Source organism: Lepidochelys kempii, chromosome 8, assembly GCF_965140265.1.
Source record: "Lepidochelys kempii isolate rLepKem1 chromosome 8, rLepKem1.hap2, whole genome shotgun sequence".
Classification (NCBI taxonomy): domain Eukaryota; kingdom Metazoa; phylum Chordata; order Testudines; family Cheloniidae; genus Lepidochelys; species Lepidochelys kempii.
Window position 1 is genome coordinate 60,862,538 of NC_133263.1, and position 18,264 is coordinate 60,880,801.

The 18,264-nt window shown below is 41.7% G+C and overlaps 1 protein-coding gene and 1 long non-coding RNA gene across 5 annotated transcripts in view; one reads left to right on the forward strand and one right to left on the reverse strand.

The window, feature by feature from the left end:
• Positions 1 to 18,264, reverse strand: part of LOC140915982 (uncharacterized) — a 180,597-nt gene that overhangs the window by 98,019 nt on the left and 64,314 nt on the right. The gene's annotated exons all lie outside the window — the stretch shown is intronic.
• Positions 1,114 to 12,066, forward strand: RGS18 (regulator of G protein signaling 18). The gene is made up of 5 exons (XM_073356712.1): positions 1,114 to 1,624; positions 2,334 to 2,435; positions 5,248 to 5,309; positions 6,461 to 6,627; positions 9,357 to 12,066. Exons 1-5 carry the CDS (start codon positions 1,506 to 1,508, stop codon positions 9,615 to 9,617), a joined length of 711 nt encoding a protein of 236 aa, XP_073212813.1. The 5' UTR covers positions 1,114 to 1,505; the 3' UTR covers positions 9,618 to 12,066.

Below are 18,264 nucleotides of genomic sequence, written 5' to 3' on the forward strand. Positions count from 1 at the left end.
TTCCCGCATGGTAAGTGCAGCAATCCATTTAATTGTATCTCTTTCAAAAACTATTAATGCATTTAAGTGGGGTTTTCTGTTATGCAGTAAGCAATTAACCAGAACTGCTAATACAGACAGATATATGGGAAAGGGTTGGGATTTTCCAAACTGATTCAATGAAGCAATTGATACACTTATCAGGAATGCAGTTAACTGTTTAGTTGTATAAAATTCCAATTCCTGATCTGCCATAAGATTCTAGGCAGCTTGCTTTTTAAAAACAAATCCAATTTATTATAGTGCATAGATCAAGGGATTGGGAATTGAGTAAGAGCCTTTTACTTCAGGTAACTAATTCACACCTGGACCTGGATGTCTAGTTACCAAAATTAGTTTTCTAACCAGTGACTTTGGTGTCCATGTGAAACTGGTCATCGATAGCTAGCTCCTGAAGGACATGAGTTCTCAAAGCAGCAATCACCATCCCAACCCTGTAGTCAGTCTCAGAAGAAAAGCCCATGATTGTCTGAGCATGGAGTCTAAACATACTGCAGAGCCAGCACATGGAAGACAGTGTTGTAGCTCAGCAGAGAATTTCACCTACCCAGGGCTGCCAATACGGCCTTAAAACCAAAAATGTCAAATGTAGGTGCCTAAAATTAGGCATCTAAGCTTATATTTAGGTACTAAGGGTTGGATTTTTAAAGATATTTAAGTGATTTCAATGGTAGTTATGTTCCTAAATACCTTTGAGGACATGGGCACTCAGGTCCTACTTTTCAAAGAAGCTCATCATCTGTAGCTCCCATTGACTTCAATGGGATTTTGAGAGTCTCAACACTTCTGAAAAGTCACCCAAAAATAAAAAAATCTGTATTTTCAGAGATGCTGAGCAGCTCCAGCTTCTATTGATTTTAATGGGAGTTCTCAGCACCTCTGAGAACCAGGCCACTTTCAGTTAGTAACTAACATGGATTTATGTGCCTAGTGTTAGGCTCCCAAGATGGAAAATATTGGTCTAGATTTCTTTAAAAATTATTCTAAGAGCTTAAGATAATGTCATGTGTTATTTTTTGCAACACGGTGCTCCTCTGCAGACTTTCATAAAAATAATATAGAATTTTTATTTTTAAGTAAAGTATTTAGGGGGAAATGATGCTGACAACTAGCAAAATATCATGTTCCACAAGCACTAACCATAAACTGCACTGAAGTAATAGCTGTATTTATCCTCCTGATCAACAGCCATTTTGCAAATTTTTAATCTCACTTCCCTAAGTGACAGCTTTAAGACAGAGCTCTGCTTGTGTACGGGCAGCTTTCGTTACAGAGGAAGTGGAGAACCCCCTCTTTTCTGCTACCTGTTTAGGGCACCTCTCAACTACCAATTGAGAAGCAACTTGGAGTCACTTTCTGTGCATGTGTACCCTCCTGAACTGAAACATACAAGGTACAATAAATGGAACTGCTGCAAGCAAGCTAGAGAAGCATTTTGAGATCATCAGAATCCTTGTCAGAGGAAGATGGAGAATCCACTGTTTTTATTTCCCCATCTAAATATTTCCTCTTTGAAGGAGAAGACCTATTGTAAAGGTATGAAATCCACAAATAAAGAGGAGACAAAAAAAGAAATCAAGACCAGGTAAGTTCCAAGGTTTTACTGATACTCTCAAGTGTTCTATGTAGACAAGGGATTATTATTGCATAGTTGATAAGTGTGAATTTAAGGCACAGTTCTTTGTATTTGTGACAGATATCTGTAAAAATTAATGAACTGCTAGACTGGAAATGTACACATAAAATATTCATTTACCAAGGGAATACTTTTTAAGGGCAAGAATAAGAAGCAAATCAAATAATATATCAAGCAAAACAAACAAGAAAGAGGAGTTATTAAGGTGAAGCTTAGAGAAATAATTTTTGAAAATCTGACTAACTTTGATCCATGGAAGTTTCTTTTTAGCAGCTACAATTGATGGGAGGAAAAGCATTTTTTCATCCTTTATTAAGAATGAACAGAAGATGTTGACCCACTCTTACAGATTCATCAGCATTAACGCCCCTAAAAAACCTATCTTCAAAATAAATGGGGAAAAATAAGCCTGAAAATGAAGACATTCATTACCCTTTTATACGTAAATAATTTGATATGCTTCAATATTTAAATGTATGGAAAGATATAAGGAGGAAATTCATTAATCTGCCTGACAAATAAAGAGAAATAGCACCAACATTAGTGTAACTGTGTGTATGAGGAAATGATCAACTATGCCGAGAGAAAAATTAGTCAAAGAGGAACATTTTAAAACTTTCACAAAGGTTGCTTTAAAGCTGCTAAAACTCTCTTGCAGGTCTAAGGAAAAGAGAAATAGGCTGAGCCTTCTCCTGCAAAAGGCTGAATTCCATGAAAGTGTCAGTCTTGAGAAATTTGAGAACTTGACAAAAGCTTCAAGGTGAGCATTGTAAAATATAAAGAGACTGAGAATTCCTATCAGAAAATGGCCGTCTCTGCTTTGGCGTGTACATTCAAGCTTTGCATCGAATAATGCTTTTAAGATCTATATTATTTTAAAGTTTAGCATAATGCAATGCAAGTTATCTAACCTGGCATACATACAGTATATATAAAGTTTGCTAACAAAGAGTGTTTTTGCACTCCAGTGGGCCAGACTGTGATACTGGTATTCACAGAGAACAATACTTTAGTCCCCAGTAGTCCCATAGACTTCAAAAGGACTATTTCATGTATAAAGTATTATTCAGAATGAATATGATCATAATCTAATCCACAGGTTTATTTAACTCTATGATACATCAAGTTTTCCTCAATTGGGGGAAATGGGAAAAGGGCAGGGATGAAAGAAAATATACTGGGTACTCTTCATATCACCAATAATTTTCATGTAATCTAGGCCCAGTGGAATTTGTCCTTGTGTACCTAGTGCTTATGGGCCAGTTTATTTTTATTGTTTATTTTTTATATGTAGTACCAGATAGTCCCAGCTTTATTCACATTGATGAGCACCTTAGTTTGCAAGTCACCCCACTGATTGTAAGGTGGCACGCTCAGGCCCTTTTGTAGCTGACAAACATTTCTGTTTCCTTGGAAATCTTATGGTTTCTGAGAAAGATCTCCTTTGAAATAATTTAGTGACCAATGACCCTGTTGACATAAACCTCCAAGTGTCCTCATAAAAGCTCTGAGTGTACAGTATCATGCTGTACTATTTCCCTTACAAATCCCTAGCATGAAATGCAGGCTCCAACAAAGCCATTGGGAAGTTTGCCAGGGACTACAGTTTTGCCAGGGTTTCACTGGTAATTTGTTTGAGAATTGCCTCTGCAGCTCCCTGCTGTTGGGAAACCACAAAAACTCCATGGCCAAAAAAGTTCCATCCTTTCCACCACAGACAGTTTCAGAGCATCTAATGACTTCTATTTGTTTTCCTCTTCTTTCTTTTCATTTTTTTTTTATTAATCCTAACCAGTTTGGACAAGAATTCAGGCTTCCAGTAGTGAATAACATGCCAGGGGAAGCTGTCCTTTTTTGACCAGAACACTGCCTGTTTGAGGGTATTCACTGTTTGAGTAACCGCTATCTTCACTTTTCAAGACCATACTGAGTTGGACAATGGGCTGAAAAGTATCTTTATGGACGAGGCTCTCAAGGCCTAAACTATGTTTCTGGGTCTATAATAAAGGTTCCCAGTGGCCTGAAACCTAAGCACTTGAATCTATCCATCTAGGTATTTGTACTATGTTTACTACTATAATATCCAAGCACTTAAAAAATCCAAAGAATAAAATCCAGCATACATTCAAATATTCTTCTTTCCACACAAGAATTGGCAGGGTGGTTCATTTGTTAGCTGGATTTGGGTTTATGTTCCCCATCTCCCCTTCGTTGTTGGTAAGAGAAGGCTAAGCTGAAAAAGTGAGTTATGCACTTTATTCAGAGATCCAGGGCCATTCTAATTAACTGCAGAAGTGACCCAGATGCCTAGAAAACTTTTCCTACCACTCTTTTTGGAGGTCAAAAGACATCCAAACTTTATTCTCTATTGGGAGGGAATTGGGTCCGGTTCAGTGTTGTGGTGGTAAAAAAGAAGGGGGGTAGACTAACCTAAATTAAACTCCATATTCCCCAAATGAGAAGTGGGCAAACTCAGTTTATCTTGACTACACTATTGATCCCAAGACACTGGACTGAGAACCAAATCAGGTCTCCTGACTCCATGTCCAGCTCTACCACAAATCTACTGTGTGACTTCAGGCAAGTTACTCCACCTCTTCGTGCCTCAGTTTTTCTATCTGGGGATAATGAGACCAATTTTCATTTGTACATGCTTTTAGCTCTGCAGAGGAAAACTGCTATGTGGTAAGTATATTATTCAGAAATTGACTAAATATATTGATCTTCAGATTCAGACTTAGGACCAGGTTCAGAGTCCTGGTACAATGTCGCCTCAGACCCTACTCCATTTCTTTTTTCAGAAATAAAAATACAACCTAGCTGTGTGTTCAGGATTAATCTATCAAGTGTTACAAAAGTAATTTTACAAACGTTTTTATCAAGAGATGTGAAATAGTTTGTCTCCATTGTCCTAAACAGTGGAAAGTTTGAGATCAATGAAGAATACATGCAGCTTGACATATTTGATAAAGAATACATGGAGTTTTATAAAAAGAACCCAGTCTCTCAAAATAACATGACATTTGAAAAATGTTTGTGGTAAACAAACCAGGCTACGTGTGTTATTACCTTATGAGACTATTGTCTTTACCATGCTGTGGTGACTTTGTGTTCAAACTGTTGAATTTCCTGTATTCTGTTAAAAATAGACCATGGTAACATAGCCTCGGACAGATTGCAATCAAAATCACATCTCTGAAAGAGTATGTCAGTTTAGCTACTAAGCCGTTCTGTTTTCAAAGTTAAAAAAGTACTTGACCTGGTTTGCTTATGATCTTTACCTTGCATGATGTAAATTTTCCTTAAAGATTTGGAGCACAATGCAAACAAGCACTCAAGACATAATGCTCTGCTTTAAACATTTTCTCTAACAAGTGTTATTTCAATGGGCAAAACATCAACCAAATTTTTTGAAGTCTCTAGCAGAAAGAACTTATTTTCTAAAATAATCTAATCAGACAGCTTGTGCAATAAGACAAAGTGAGAGAAATAGCAGGTAATATATATTACAATAGCTTCATAAATATACAAAACACACACTTCATGAGAAGCACTTTTTGTGTCTTGTACAGTGTGCCCCCTGAAGAAGCAGTGAGATGGGGTGAATCCTTTGACAAACTGCTTTCCCAGAAAGGTTAGTAGTGTTTTCTTGATGGGAACTGACATTTTAGAGTAAGTGTGAAAAATCAAATAGATGCTTGGAGAATTTTGCTACATACATGAGGCTGGATAAGGCACGCTGAGGCATATTTAGGCTATAATGGAGGTGTAGAAGACAAAGATTTGCCGGCAGATTTGGCAGGCCATGCTGGACATGACCAAGGTGTTAATACCAATGTTTACATCAAATGCCATCTTTGATTGCAACATTGCTAAAATGTTCATGGAGGGCAAGAACAAAGGCCCAGGGATGGATATAGACAAAACAGACAAAAGTGGTCAGCCACCCATGACACGTATAATTGCCTAATGCCTGACACTTAAGTTACTGATAAAAGGGTTGTTTCTTTTCCTCCCTTGAAAGATAAATGCTGTACATAGCAAAAACGAGTCTTCCAGTATAGTGGTGACCATTACAATCTTTACAATTTTCCCATTGCAGGTAATTGACAGTAATAACATTCCAGTTATTTCTGCACATCAAGTATATTTAATAAAGGGGATACCATGAACAACTTGGCAATGATAATTATATGCAAAGAAAATTGTAAAGGTTCTATTTACGTTATCTTTTAAACTATCTTCTGAATTAGGCTAATTTCTGGGAAACAGCCTATTTGTGAATACAGTCAAGATTTAAATGGCATTTGAGGCATCCTAAGTCTGATTTAGAAGCAAAACTAAGGCCAAAATGGTCAATAATGGCCACATTTTTGGGTGCCTCTGGTTTTTGAGTTCTCAACTTGTGACCACGTATGGTCTGTTTTTTTTAAGATTCTGAGCATCCATAGTTGATATTAAGATCAAGTGGAGTTATGTGGGTCGGCATCTTTTAAAATTAGGCCCTGTGTGTCCCAAAGGGGGCATCCAAAATCAAAGGCCATATTTAAAATTTATGCCTAAAGCCTGATATCAATACCTCTGCACTGACTGCAAAACAATTAAATTGTACTTATTTTGTGATGTAAAAGAAAAGTCTGTAATATGAAGTCACAGAAGAGTTCAAAATGAGACCAAACATGTGTTGTTACATAATTTAAACAGAGGAACTATGTTCTAGTGTCTAAGAGGGATGGTCTTTTAATGCTTCTGTGAATTAAAGCAATACAATGCTCCCTTTTATAGCCGGACTGGATGCCTTTACAAGGTTTCTGAAAACTGAGTTCAGCGAGGAGAACATTGAGTTTTGGATAGCCTGTGAGGATTATAAGAAGAACAAAACATCTCATCAACTTCTTCCTAAAGCCAAGACAATTTATGAGACGTTCATAAGAAAAGATGCTCCAAAAGAGGTACAGTAAAAACTGAAGATATACAGTTCTTGATACAAGCTGCCTCTGATAGAATCTGCCTTTCATAAATGCATACACAGAATCATCATCCATTCAGCTATGAAGGTCAACATTTGATGAAGTTGCAGTAGTTTATCATGTGTACCTTGCCACAGGAATGCTGCATCTTAAATATCAAATAACTGCTTTGGAAGAAAGTATGGGACCCAACACCCACAGAACTTTCTCTTTCTCTCTCCGCGCACCCTGCCCCCATGTTATTCTTTTAACCCTACAAAAAAGACCATAGGTGTAAATATGTCATGCTAGTTAAAGGAATTTTCAAACTTCTCATTGCTATATACAAACATCTGATTTAACATCATGTTGAATAAATTTAAGGTATGTTGTCACAATAATGCACACACCCAACAGTAACAGTCATTTGTCAAACAGTGTTTTGTGTACATTTAACTTTGCTTCTAGAACAGTAGAATTATTGTGCCTGCTAAACCAGCATTACAGATTATTATATTGCTGAGATTTCTGATGATTTCTTTAATATGCCAAATGAATAAACAAAATCAATAAATTAAACATACCCTTCAAGGTAATGATTATAACATTTTAAGCAGAGAAAAGACTTGATTGGCATAGGTTTGGGATTTTTTTTTTGTTTGTTTTATTTTTTCTGAAGGAATCTCTGAGTGATGAGTCTATAGTATGGTATGTTATAAACAAACACATACAAGATACATTGGGACTCATTCTCATTTACACTGCTCTGGAAGTGTAAAAGGCTTTTAAAGTGGATGCAAATTATATTAAACTGTCAGAGTGTTGTAAAGAGCCCTTTGTGTAAATGAATATAATAATTATTTTCCCTGCACTAGCAGGAGGATGGACTGACTGGCAGATGATAAACTCCCACTAAAGTCAGTGAGGGTTTGGCTGAGTAATGACTAGAAGATCAGGCCCCTAACAAGCCTTTTGCATCTCTATTACCTATTATTCTATATAACAGTAAGAACAGGTGGATTGCCTGTGCTCCTATTTTCTGTGTTCTTTTCTTATTGTTGGTAGAGAAAATGTTAAATGTTGGCAAATCTAAAAAATCATCTGCTGATGTAGTGCAGAAAAAAGTATCACTGCTCAGTCCAAGAAAGTGATTTAAAGAATGGTACAAATTAGGCTCATAATTCCCTCTGTGTGATCTCGGGGCTTACCACTGCTCCTGCCAAGGCAGAGAACCTATTGTTTGGTCTACTCTCAAAGAGTAATGGCCCCATCCTATAAGATGCTGAGTGGTTTCAACAACCTTTTACATTCTATCATGCAGCACCTTCCAGGATCAGGCCCTGCGTGAATCCGAGGAGTTTTGAATTTTCTAAAGAGGAATACTGTTTTGCCAGTGTGCCATTCTACCAACTGCTTGGGTGGACACCAAGCTATAGCAAGAACTATTGATACAGCATCCCTAAAAGCTCCCTTCATTTTATATATTGTTCATAGGTTATCTTGCTACACTGATGACCTGTAAGGGATGAACAGGAAGGAAGGAACCTAGAGCACAGGTGGTGGAAATCACACATTGCCCGATAGTGTCATACTGACCAGTTAACTGATATGCTGTTACTTTGATACCAGCAAAGACGGGATTGTTGTTCTCCGCTATACCGTCCCTTATGTGTTGGGCCCTGTGTATCCTCTTGTCTTGCTTCAACCCAGCTGTTGAGATCAGCTGGGATGCTCAAGCTGACTGCCTGTAGATTTGTTCATTGGTGTGTTGAGAACTCTCATTAAAGAGTCCTCAATTTTGGAACTTGTTTCCACCAACAGAAATTACGTTTACTGTCCAGCAGGGCATATTAAAAGGCCTTTTCTGAGAGGATAGTTAGGAAGGTTCTGAAAATTTGTGGACTTGGTCGTTTAATTATCATTAACTGATTTTCAGTTTTCACATACACACTATGTGTTGTTATATTTTTGTAAATGCACCGAGAGGAATTTGAAAAATATAAAATAAATAAGTTACAGAAGACATTCTTGAAGCTATATGGAACTTACTAATTTCTAAATTATGTGCTGCATATACCACTATTGTGGATCTAAACATAATCCTTATACTAATCCACAACTCCATGAGAATAGCCAATAGTAATATATAATTGTATTTAAGCTGTAACCAAAAAACTCTTGGATATGCCTTTTTTCCCCTCCAAAGTAGTCAAAAATCCATTAGAAAATAATTTTGCTGCACACATTAATCATTAGAATATTCTAACCTTCGTGTTACTAATGCTCCACAGAAATGAAAGATTAAAACAGTATCTGGTCAATTTAGATGATATAAAGCTCTGAACCTGCAAGACTGAGTGTCCTTGATTCCGGTTGGCTTCAGTGGGAATTCAGATACCTCGTACTTTGCAGGACTGGGCACAAAATCTCTCTGTGCCAGTATCAGCAGCAAATGTACAGTGGGTACCATTAGAAAGTCAGCCCTAAACAAAAGGTACCACCAAAAAGTGACATATTTTTCATTATCAGTTTTCCCCTGTTCTTAGTAGAGATCTGTGGTGATTCCTTGGTAGCAGTTAACAAATGCTGACTCAGTGGATTTCACAATACTTATTATATGCAATTAAAAGTATTTTTAGTAGAAAGTGGTTTTCCCAAGTTAAGTATTACTGTTATTAATGACCATATATAAAATGAATTAATGTACTGCATGTTTTTTTGGCCTTTTCCAGGTTAATCTTGACTTCCACACGAAAGAAGTCACTGCTCAGAACATTACTCACCCTACACTGGACAGCTTTGATGTAGCACAGGCCAAAGTCTACAGGCTGATGGAACAAGACAGTTACCCCCGCTTCCTGAGAGCTAGCATGTATTTGGACCTGATTAAGGGAAGGGAGCAGTCTGGCCATCCTGCTCTTAGAAGGCGATCACGCTCTTTTACCTTCAATGAGTTCCAAGATGTGCAATCAGACTTTACCATTTGGTTATAAAGAAATTTAACCTCCTTGGATTCTAACTAATGTAGCAAAGTATAATACACAGCATCCTAAACACAAACCTTCAGCTGGTGCAAATGGACGTAGATCCATTGGCTTCAATGGTGTTACATGTATTTACCCCACTGAAGGACCTGGCTCAGAAAGCTGTAGTCAGTGATTAATTTAACTTATTGTAAAGAGATATGTAGCATATTGGCAAGATGTGTTAGATGAAATGTATTCAGACAAGATATTATGCCTTTTAAACTCAACTGGGAGAACATATGAATTCTTTCCACAAAATCATATCTAACAGTGAGAACTTTAAACTTTATCCAAAAATACTATTTTAAAAAAAATTGAAAAATTCATCCTCTCTCCTGGATCCATCGTATTTAGAAAACATAATGTTGTCACCATCAAAGTCTTTACACTTATCGTTTGCACATAATTAATGTTACTGCAATAGTTCCTACACTAAACACAGGTTTTGTACCACAAGCACACAGAAACATTAATTAAGCAAAAGGTAAAAATGTGATGATTTTTAACTACAGCCATTATATAACTGAAGACCTTTAACTACTGCATATTTTAATAGGAAAATGCCGATTTAATTAATTTTATAGTACTACATTTTCTGGTATTTTCTTATTACATTTCTCTGTTCTCTCTATTTAAATTAAGCTGAATAGTTTAGTCTTTGCACTCAAATATTTGTATTATATTATTTGCAGCTAAATGAACAGCAATAAAGGGACAAGACTAAGCAATTTAGTACATCTTTATGTCATTAAATACCAGTTGAATGAACTTTTAATTTGCCATTCATTTGTAAATTTTGTGTCATCCCAGCTTCTCTGCTAAACTTTGAGGGACAAATTCTGGCAATCTTTGGGATAACACACAAGTGGGGATATGCTACAACCGTAAGGTCACTGAATATAGGCCTCCATTCAGCAAAGCACTTAAGCTCATATTAAGCACTTTAATGGGTCTTACACACATATTTTTTAAGCATGTGCTTAAGTGTGTTGTTGAATTGGGGACGGAAGCAGGATTAATTTATACAGAATGTGGGTGGATGTTACTAGTCATGGACTTATAGCACTTTTGTCCCAAACACTTGCACCGTGACCATTATGTTCCACTTGGTGTTTGCCCCTTTACTGGGGAAGTTCTCTGGGAGACCGCATTTCTCAGAATTAGACCCAGAACATCTTTGATTGGGTCTCCCTTGCTGTATCGAGCTGCTGGTTCTGCCACTGTAATTCTTGTATATGTGCAAAATCTTTCCCCTCATTCAAAATCTTTATTTAACCAAGTAAACTCCTTTTGGGGAAAAGTCTTCATTTAAAATAGGGACCTGGGTAAGGTGTCTCACTACTGCTTTGCATGACTTGCTGTAGTGGTCACTGGCAGCCTAGCACGAGTAGCCAACCTTCTTCTCTGATTCTGCAAACATGCACACACACATAAATAATTTAGAGACATAAGTAGTGCCATTGAAATGGAGGGAAAGAGAATGAACCTAATGTGATGGATGTTAGCCATGTTGCGCAATGTACTAATGGAAGGCACTCAAGTCCTATGATGAGAGGGATATAAGAACCTATATAGAACAGAATAGAACCACTTGCTTCCAAGTTGTAATGGGCCTAGTCACATCTCTAAAGTTATTCATCTGTTGAGGTGCTTGTAGGTTCAGAACCGTGGCTAGCATAAGACGAGGGCACGTTACAAAAATAAAATAAACGGCCAAAGAACAGATTCCTAATGAAAAATTATACTGATCTACTATATTAAGGAGCTTATTTGAGGAGACAAGACAAGTTTTTGCAAAGCTAGTATATCAGGGAATGAAAGTGAAACCACTTTAATCAGTTGTCATTGAGAAATAAGACCAGATGTTCACGGAGCCCGTGTTCCAGTAAGTGCTAAAGCTCTGATTTTTAAAGGTATTTCAGGTATTTCAATGGGAGTTAGGTGCTCAAAATGCCTAGGCACTTTTGAAAATCTCACCAGGCACCTACCTGCATCTTTAGGTGTTTAACACATTTTAAAATCTGCCCCTAAATTCCTATGGCTTTTATTTTGAAGGGATAATCTTAAGAATAACAGTCAAGTCTTGTCTGAGTTTGAAGTAGGAGATCTTGATGGGGATGCAGTTCCACTTGTTAAATTAGGTCTCTACAGGGAAATGAGAGGAGGAAGGGAGAGTTTACCTTTTAAAATCTTTACTATTCAAGTCATCCTCACAGCCCCATCATTGGCATGTGTCAAGCCTTTTTTGCTTGGAGAATTCTGGTGAAGATATCTTGAAGCACAGGGCAATTCTTAAAATATTAAACATTGTTTTAGTTTAATAATTCAGTGACTACAGGACTTAATAAATGTGTGTGACTGGAATAATCAATCACCTTTCATGGAATTTAAGCTTTCATCTTTTTAGTAACCACTCTGTAGTGAGGCAGGGTGGCCTCCTGAGGACCTGGAGTGGGAGGGCCCCTGCACTGAGCCCTGGTGGGAGGAACCAGGGCCTAGTTGCCCCTCCCCCAGGAAGTAGGTGGGAGGGGCAGGAAGTATAAAAGGTGCCCCAGAAAGCTCAGTAGGGAGGTGACCACCGGAGAGACCAGACACCTCCTGTGGTCTCCTGAACTGGGAAGCTGTGGAGGGTGCCGAGGGAGCAGAGGACTGGCCTGGGCCCCCGGGGCTGCTAGCTGATTCAGACCTGGAGGAAGCAGACAACTGGCCCAGACCGCTGTCAGACCTGACCCCGCTGGGAGAAGACGACTGGCCTGGACCTCCGATGGACCAGACCCCCAAAGACTTGTTTGCAGTCCCAGAAGCCACCATCAACCTCGACCCCTCCTCACAGCAACAAGTACACCAAGAAGGGGCATGTGGAAGTGGCCCAGGGGTAGCAGACTCCTGTCTGGCCACAACGCTGACAAAGAGTGAGTCAGCGTGTTGTGGCATGGATCCCCGCTGACCCAGTGACAAAGTGGTTTGTCACTACTAGGGCCCTGGGCCGGGACGCAGTGGAGTAGGTGGGCCTGTGACCCCCCTGCCACTCTAACCCAGGGGTGGCAGTCTCCCCTTCCCCACGCCAGAAGCCTGAGTCTCAGACTCTGGGTTGCCCGCCTTGATCCAGGGCCTGGGCTAATTGACTGTTTATGTGCTACTCAGCCTGCACACCAGCCTGAGCCTCAGACTCTTTGTTGCCCTGCCTTGATCCAGGGCGGGGGCCAATTGACTGTTTGTTTCCCACCCAGCCTGAGCACAGGCCTGGACCCCAGCTGCGAGTGAAGACTGCTTCATTCCCCACAATGGCCAACATATCAGTGATGTAGTGAGGTGGGGTGGCCTCCCAAAGACCCAGAGTGGGAAGGCCCCCATGCCGAGCCACTACACAATCAAAGAGAAAAAGAGCAATTCTTGGCGATAGTTCTTTATGTTGGTTACAAATGTAGGATGTATGCAAGCTGTACAGCCAAGAATCTCACACTGTCCACTCAGTAACTTTGAACCAAAATGAAAAATGATCCATTTAAAAGCTGGCAGGAGGTAGCTTAATGACAGGATTTCTATGCATAAAATGGTAATTATTGGACTTGGTAGTTATGGGTCAAAGTAACAAAATTCGACACACACACCCAGCCCCGTACCCAGAGCCAAAATTTCCCAAGGTTTGTAGATGTTCAATACTCAGGTTTTAATCGAGGCCTGTCTCTAAGGCCCCATCTACACTGGCAAGTTTCTGTGCTGTAACTCCCGAGGTGTACATACTGCCAAGCCACTTAGTGTGCACAAACTGCGCAGTTGTAGCGTTCTAAAAAACCACCCCAACGAGAGACATACAGCTTTCTGCGCTGGAGCTACAGTGCTGCGATGCCAGTGTAGACGCTGTCACGATTACAGCACTGCAATTGGCCTCTGGGAGGTGTTCCACAATGCCTGTTCCAACCTCTCTGGTCATCGGTTTGAACTCTACTGCCCTGCCCTCAGGTGACCAACCGTCATCTCGACCCCGTAAATTCCTTTGAAAAATTGAAAGTCCCCTTCCTGTTTGCTCAGTGACGAATGCAGTGGTCTCAGTGCATCTTTCCAGGTGGCCATGCCTGCTGCACACACCAGGCGATCCGCTGCTTGGAGCAATACCGAGCTGCTGGACCTCGTCGGCATTTGGGGAGAGGAAGCTGTGCAGTCTCAGCTGTGCTCCAGCCGTAGGATTTATGATGCCTACCGACAGATTTCACAATGCATGATAGAAAGGGGCCATGACCGGGACACATTGCAGTGTAGGGTAAAAGTGAAGGAGCTGCAGAACACCTACCACAAGGCGCGGGAGGCAAACTGCAGCTCCGGTGCTGTGCCCACAAGCTGCTAGTTCTACAAAGAGCTGGGCATGATACTCGGTGGTGACCGCACTTCCACTGTGAAGGCCCCTGTGGATACTTCGTTGGCTCACGTGCCAGGCGAGAGTGGACTGAGCCAGGAGGAGGAAATCTTGGACGAAGAGGGGCAGGGGGACCCAGAGGCAGAGGATTGCTTGGAGGCCAGAGATGCATGCAGTCAGGAGCTCTTTTCTACCCCGGAGGACCCTAGCCAGTCAAAGCAGTCGGATCTTGGCAAAGCGCAAACAGGAGAGGAGGCCCCTGGTAAGTGGATCTGATTTTGTGAATTGCTGAAGCGATTTGTTGGGGGCAGGAGGGTTGCAGAAAACAGGCTGGTCTCCCACCACATGCCTATTCTGAGCAGTGGAACAGGCTGTTGATAGACTCCCTCACTTCACGGGAATCTCCCTCAGAGATTTCCAGAAAACTCTCATGGAGATACTGGGCAATCCACTGCCACAGGTTCCACTGCTTTGTTTTTTGTCCCATTAATGGTAATTTTCCCACGCCATTGTGCCATCACAGAGGGGTCGGGGGCGGGGACCATTGTTGCAGACAGGTGAGCCGCATAGGGGCCAGGGTGGAAGCCGCAGGCTTGGAGAAGACCCTCCCTTGATTCTCTGCTCACCCTCAGCAGCAAGATGTCTTCCATAATGATCACGTCCTTGGAAAGTGTGGGGTCAGAAATGATTATCAAGCCCCCCTACAGTGCTGGCTCTCCCTAAGAGCCATGTGCCCAGTGTATAGCAGGGTCTGGGAAGAGTGATTCACCCTGCCCCTCCCACTACTCACCATTTTGGGGGTCTTGTGGCTCATGTGTGCTTGCCTGGGGTCAGCAATTAGTGATAGGTGTATGAGTGTTTTAAAGCACTGAATCAGTGTTGTCTGTGTTGCAAACCATACTGCTTCTGTAAAACATTGCATTTAAACTTCACAGAGATGACCTTGGGAGGCCAGCCTCCCTTATTGGCGGCGGAACAGCCATGCAGAATTAGAAAATGGCCAAGAAGAACTAAGGAGGATTTTCTCCATGAGGTTATGATGCACTCCACCACTGAGAAACAGGAATTGAAGGAGTGGTGGGACAGCAGGAAGAGGGACCAAAAGGAGAACGCAGCGCGCCAGAATGAAGCCGTGGAGCAACTCTTAAACATGATGGAGCTCCAAGTGGACACGCTCTAGGTGACACTAGCTCTTCAAACTGAGCAGCCCTGCGCCAGCCCTCCCCTGCAGCCCCTGTCACAAAACTCTTTCCCCATGCCTCCCCCCACACCCTCTGCCCACCTCCAACAGACTGTTATCAACCTCCTGGCTCCACTTTCTACCCACAGCATTCCACTCCTCCCTCCTCACTGTCCAGCACTGTCCCACTACCCACTGCACTCAACACCCGTCCCTCTGCAGTTTGGCCTTGCTGAAGTACAGCACTCACTGCATTGGACTCCAAAGGAGAAGGTTGGGTATGATCCCTGGACATACATAAATCTGTAGCTGTCCCAGGACCACTCCTCCTCTGGAGACCTTCTCTTCCCTCATCCCCCTCCCTGCTGATGTATTTTTGTCATTTGACTCTTTCCTCCGGTTGTTGTCTTTTAATAAAAGAATTGTGTTGGTTTAGAAGCAATCTTGATTCTATTAATTGAAAGCAAACAAAGCCCTGCAAAGCAACATGCAATTATATTAAATCATCTTATTGCATCATGTGCACCAGTCACCTCCTAGCATTACAAGCACTGCAATCCTGAGCATAGCAGCAAATATAGTGGCTTTCGGCTTCAAATTGCTGCCTCAAGGCATCCCTGATTCTTATGGCCTCCGCGCTGTGCCCCTCTAATAGCCCTGGTCTCTGGCTGTTCAAACTCAGCCTCCAGGCACTGAGCCTCTGCAGTTCAGCCCTGAGTGAAGCTTTCATCCTTCCCTTCACAAATATTATGGAACGTGCAGCACGCAGCTATAAGCATCAGAATATCGTCATCGGCCTTGTCCAGCTTTCTATACAGGCATCACCAGCGGGCTTTTAAATGGCCAAATGCACGCTCAACGGTCATTTTGCACTTGCTCAGCCTGTTGTTGAACCGCTCCTTGCTGCTGTCAAGTTACCCAATGTATGGCTTCATAAACCACAGCCTTAAGAGGTAGGTGGGGTCTCCCAGGATCACAATGGGCATTTCGACTTCCCCTACAGTGATCTTCTGGTCCGGGAAGAAAGTGCATCATGCACCTTTCTGGACCAGCCTACGTTAATGTCCATGAAATGCCCACGGTGATCCACAAGCACCTAGAGAACCATTGAGAAATACCCCTTGCAATTAATGTACTCGGTGGCTAAGTGGTCTGGTGCCAGAATTGGAATGTGCGTGCCATCTATCGCCCCTCCGTAGTTAGGGAAGCCCATTTGTGCAAAGCCATCCACAATGTCATGAACATTGCCCAGAGTCACAGTCTTTTGGAGTAGGATGCAATTAATGGCCCTGCACACTTCCATCAACGGGACTCCAACAGTCAACTTTCCCACTCCAACTGATTAGCGACCGATCGGTAGCACTCTAGAGTAGCCAGCTTCCACAGTGCAATCACCACACGCTTTTCCAGCAACAGGGCTGCTCTCATTCTTGTGTCCTTGCACAGCAGGGCTGGGACGAGCTCGTCACACAGTCTCATGAATGTAGCTTTCCTCATGCAAAAGTTCTGCAGCCACTGCTCATTATCTCAGACGTGCATCACAATATGATCCCACCACTCAGTGCTTGTTTTCCGAGCCCAAAAGCGGTGTTCCACTGTGGTCAGCACCTCCATGAATGCCACAAGCAATCTTGTGTCATAGCTACTATGCATGGCGAGATCACTGTTGCACTCCTCTTGCCTTTGTAGTTTAAGGAATAACTCCACTGCTACTTGTGACGTGTTGGTCAGAGCGAGCAGCATACTGGTCAGCAGTTCGGGATCCATTCCTTCACCCTGAAAGAGGAAGGGCGTGCAGTACACAAACTGTTGAAAGATGGTGACAAATGTGGGCGGAAGCACAGGGATTGCTGGGATGTGAAGCAATGCATGAGGGGGCACTGGGACTGGACCCAGGATATCCCGCGACCCCCTCCACGGCAAGCCTTAGCGGCAAAAGAGAAAGAGGTGCTCTGTGGGATAGCTGCCCAGAGTGCACCGCTCGGAATACCGCTGCAGGTGCCTCAAGTGTGAACACACTATTGTGCAGGCAGCTGACAGTGTGAACACCCAACAGCGGTTTTCCTCTGCACTCGCTGAGCAGCGCTGCAACGTCGCCAGTGTAGATGTGCCCTAATCCCTTAAAAACCAAATAGGATGATATTACAACACCTTTATAATTATAGGTTTCAGAGTAGCAGCCGCGTTAGTCTGTATTTGCAAAAAGAAAAGGAGGACTGTGGCACCTTAGAGACTAACCAATTTATTTGAGCATAAGATTTCGTGAGCTACAGTTCACTTCATCGGATGCATTCTGATGAAGTGAGCTGTAGCTCACGAAACCTTATGCTCCAATAAATTTGTTAGTTTCTAAGGTGCCACAAGTACTCCTTTTCTTTTTATAATTATAAAAACTCTTAGCTGGAGAAGCAACAGTTATTTCAAATTGAAGTTTTTCAACCTGAAAGAAGAGGAAAAATTGTTATTGTAAATGAAGCATGTAGATCCGACACTGATTAGGTACAATGTTGAGCCACTATGCCTCAGAGAGACACAACTCCCTTTAAGCACCCTAGTGAACTGTGTAAACTGCATCATCTTGGCTGTAAAGGGTATGGACTAATGCTTGCCTGGTTTAATTAATTACCACCACCATCACTCAGGCCCATGCCAGAGCTCTTGGTGCGCTGTGTCAGTGGTGAATGATGCAGTCACATACTATTGTCATTTAACTGTGTAAGTACTAAGATTCTGGCCATTTGGCCCTTGGGTTTCAGGAATACAGTGACTGTGGTGGTGATGTTGAGATAGTTATATGAAATTTTGTAGTAAAATCAAGTGCATGCCTTGAATTTACCAATCTCCAAATTCCTATCAATGTTCCCACAAATTAGCAATTGCATTATGCGGGTATATTTACAGTGCTAGTTGGAAACGCTGTGGCTAGGTCCCTGCCTGTCTGTCAGGAGTTTGGGGAGTAAAGCAGTGCCTATGGTGCTCTTTGTTGGTAAGCATAGCCCATGAGCAATAATGATTAATATACAATATACTGTGCCAAGAACTTTTTTAAACAAATCACTTTCCAGTTCTCTGTCATCCAC

Bases quoted from the DNA above. Each gene is read 5' to 3' on its own strand.
- RGS18 (XM_073356712.1), top strand. From the start codon at position 1,506: ATGGAGAATCCACTGTTTTTATTTCCCCATCTAAATATTTCCTCTTTG. The intron at 1,625-2,333 runs GTAAGTTCCAAG...ACTCTCTTGCAG, and splicing joins AAAAAAGAAATCAAGACCAG to GTCTAAGGAAAAGAGAAATA. The intron at 6,628-9,356 runs GTACAGTAAAAA...GGCCTTTTCCAG, and splicing joins GAAAAGATGCTCCAAAAGAG to GTTAATCTTGACTTCCACAC.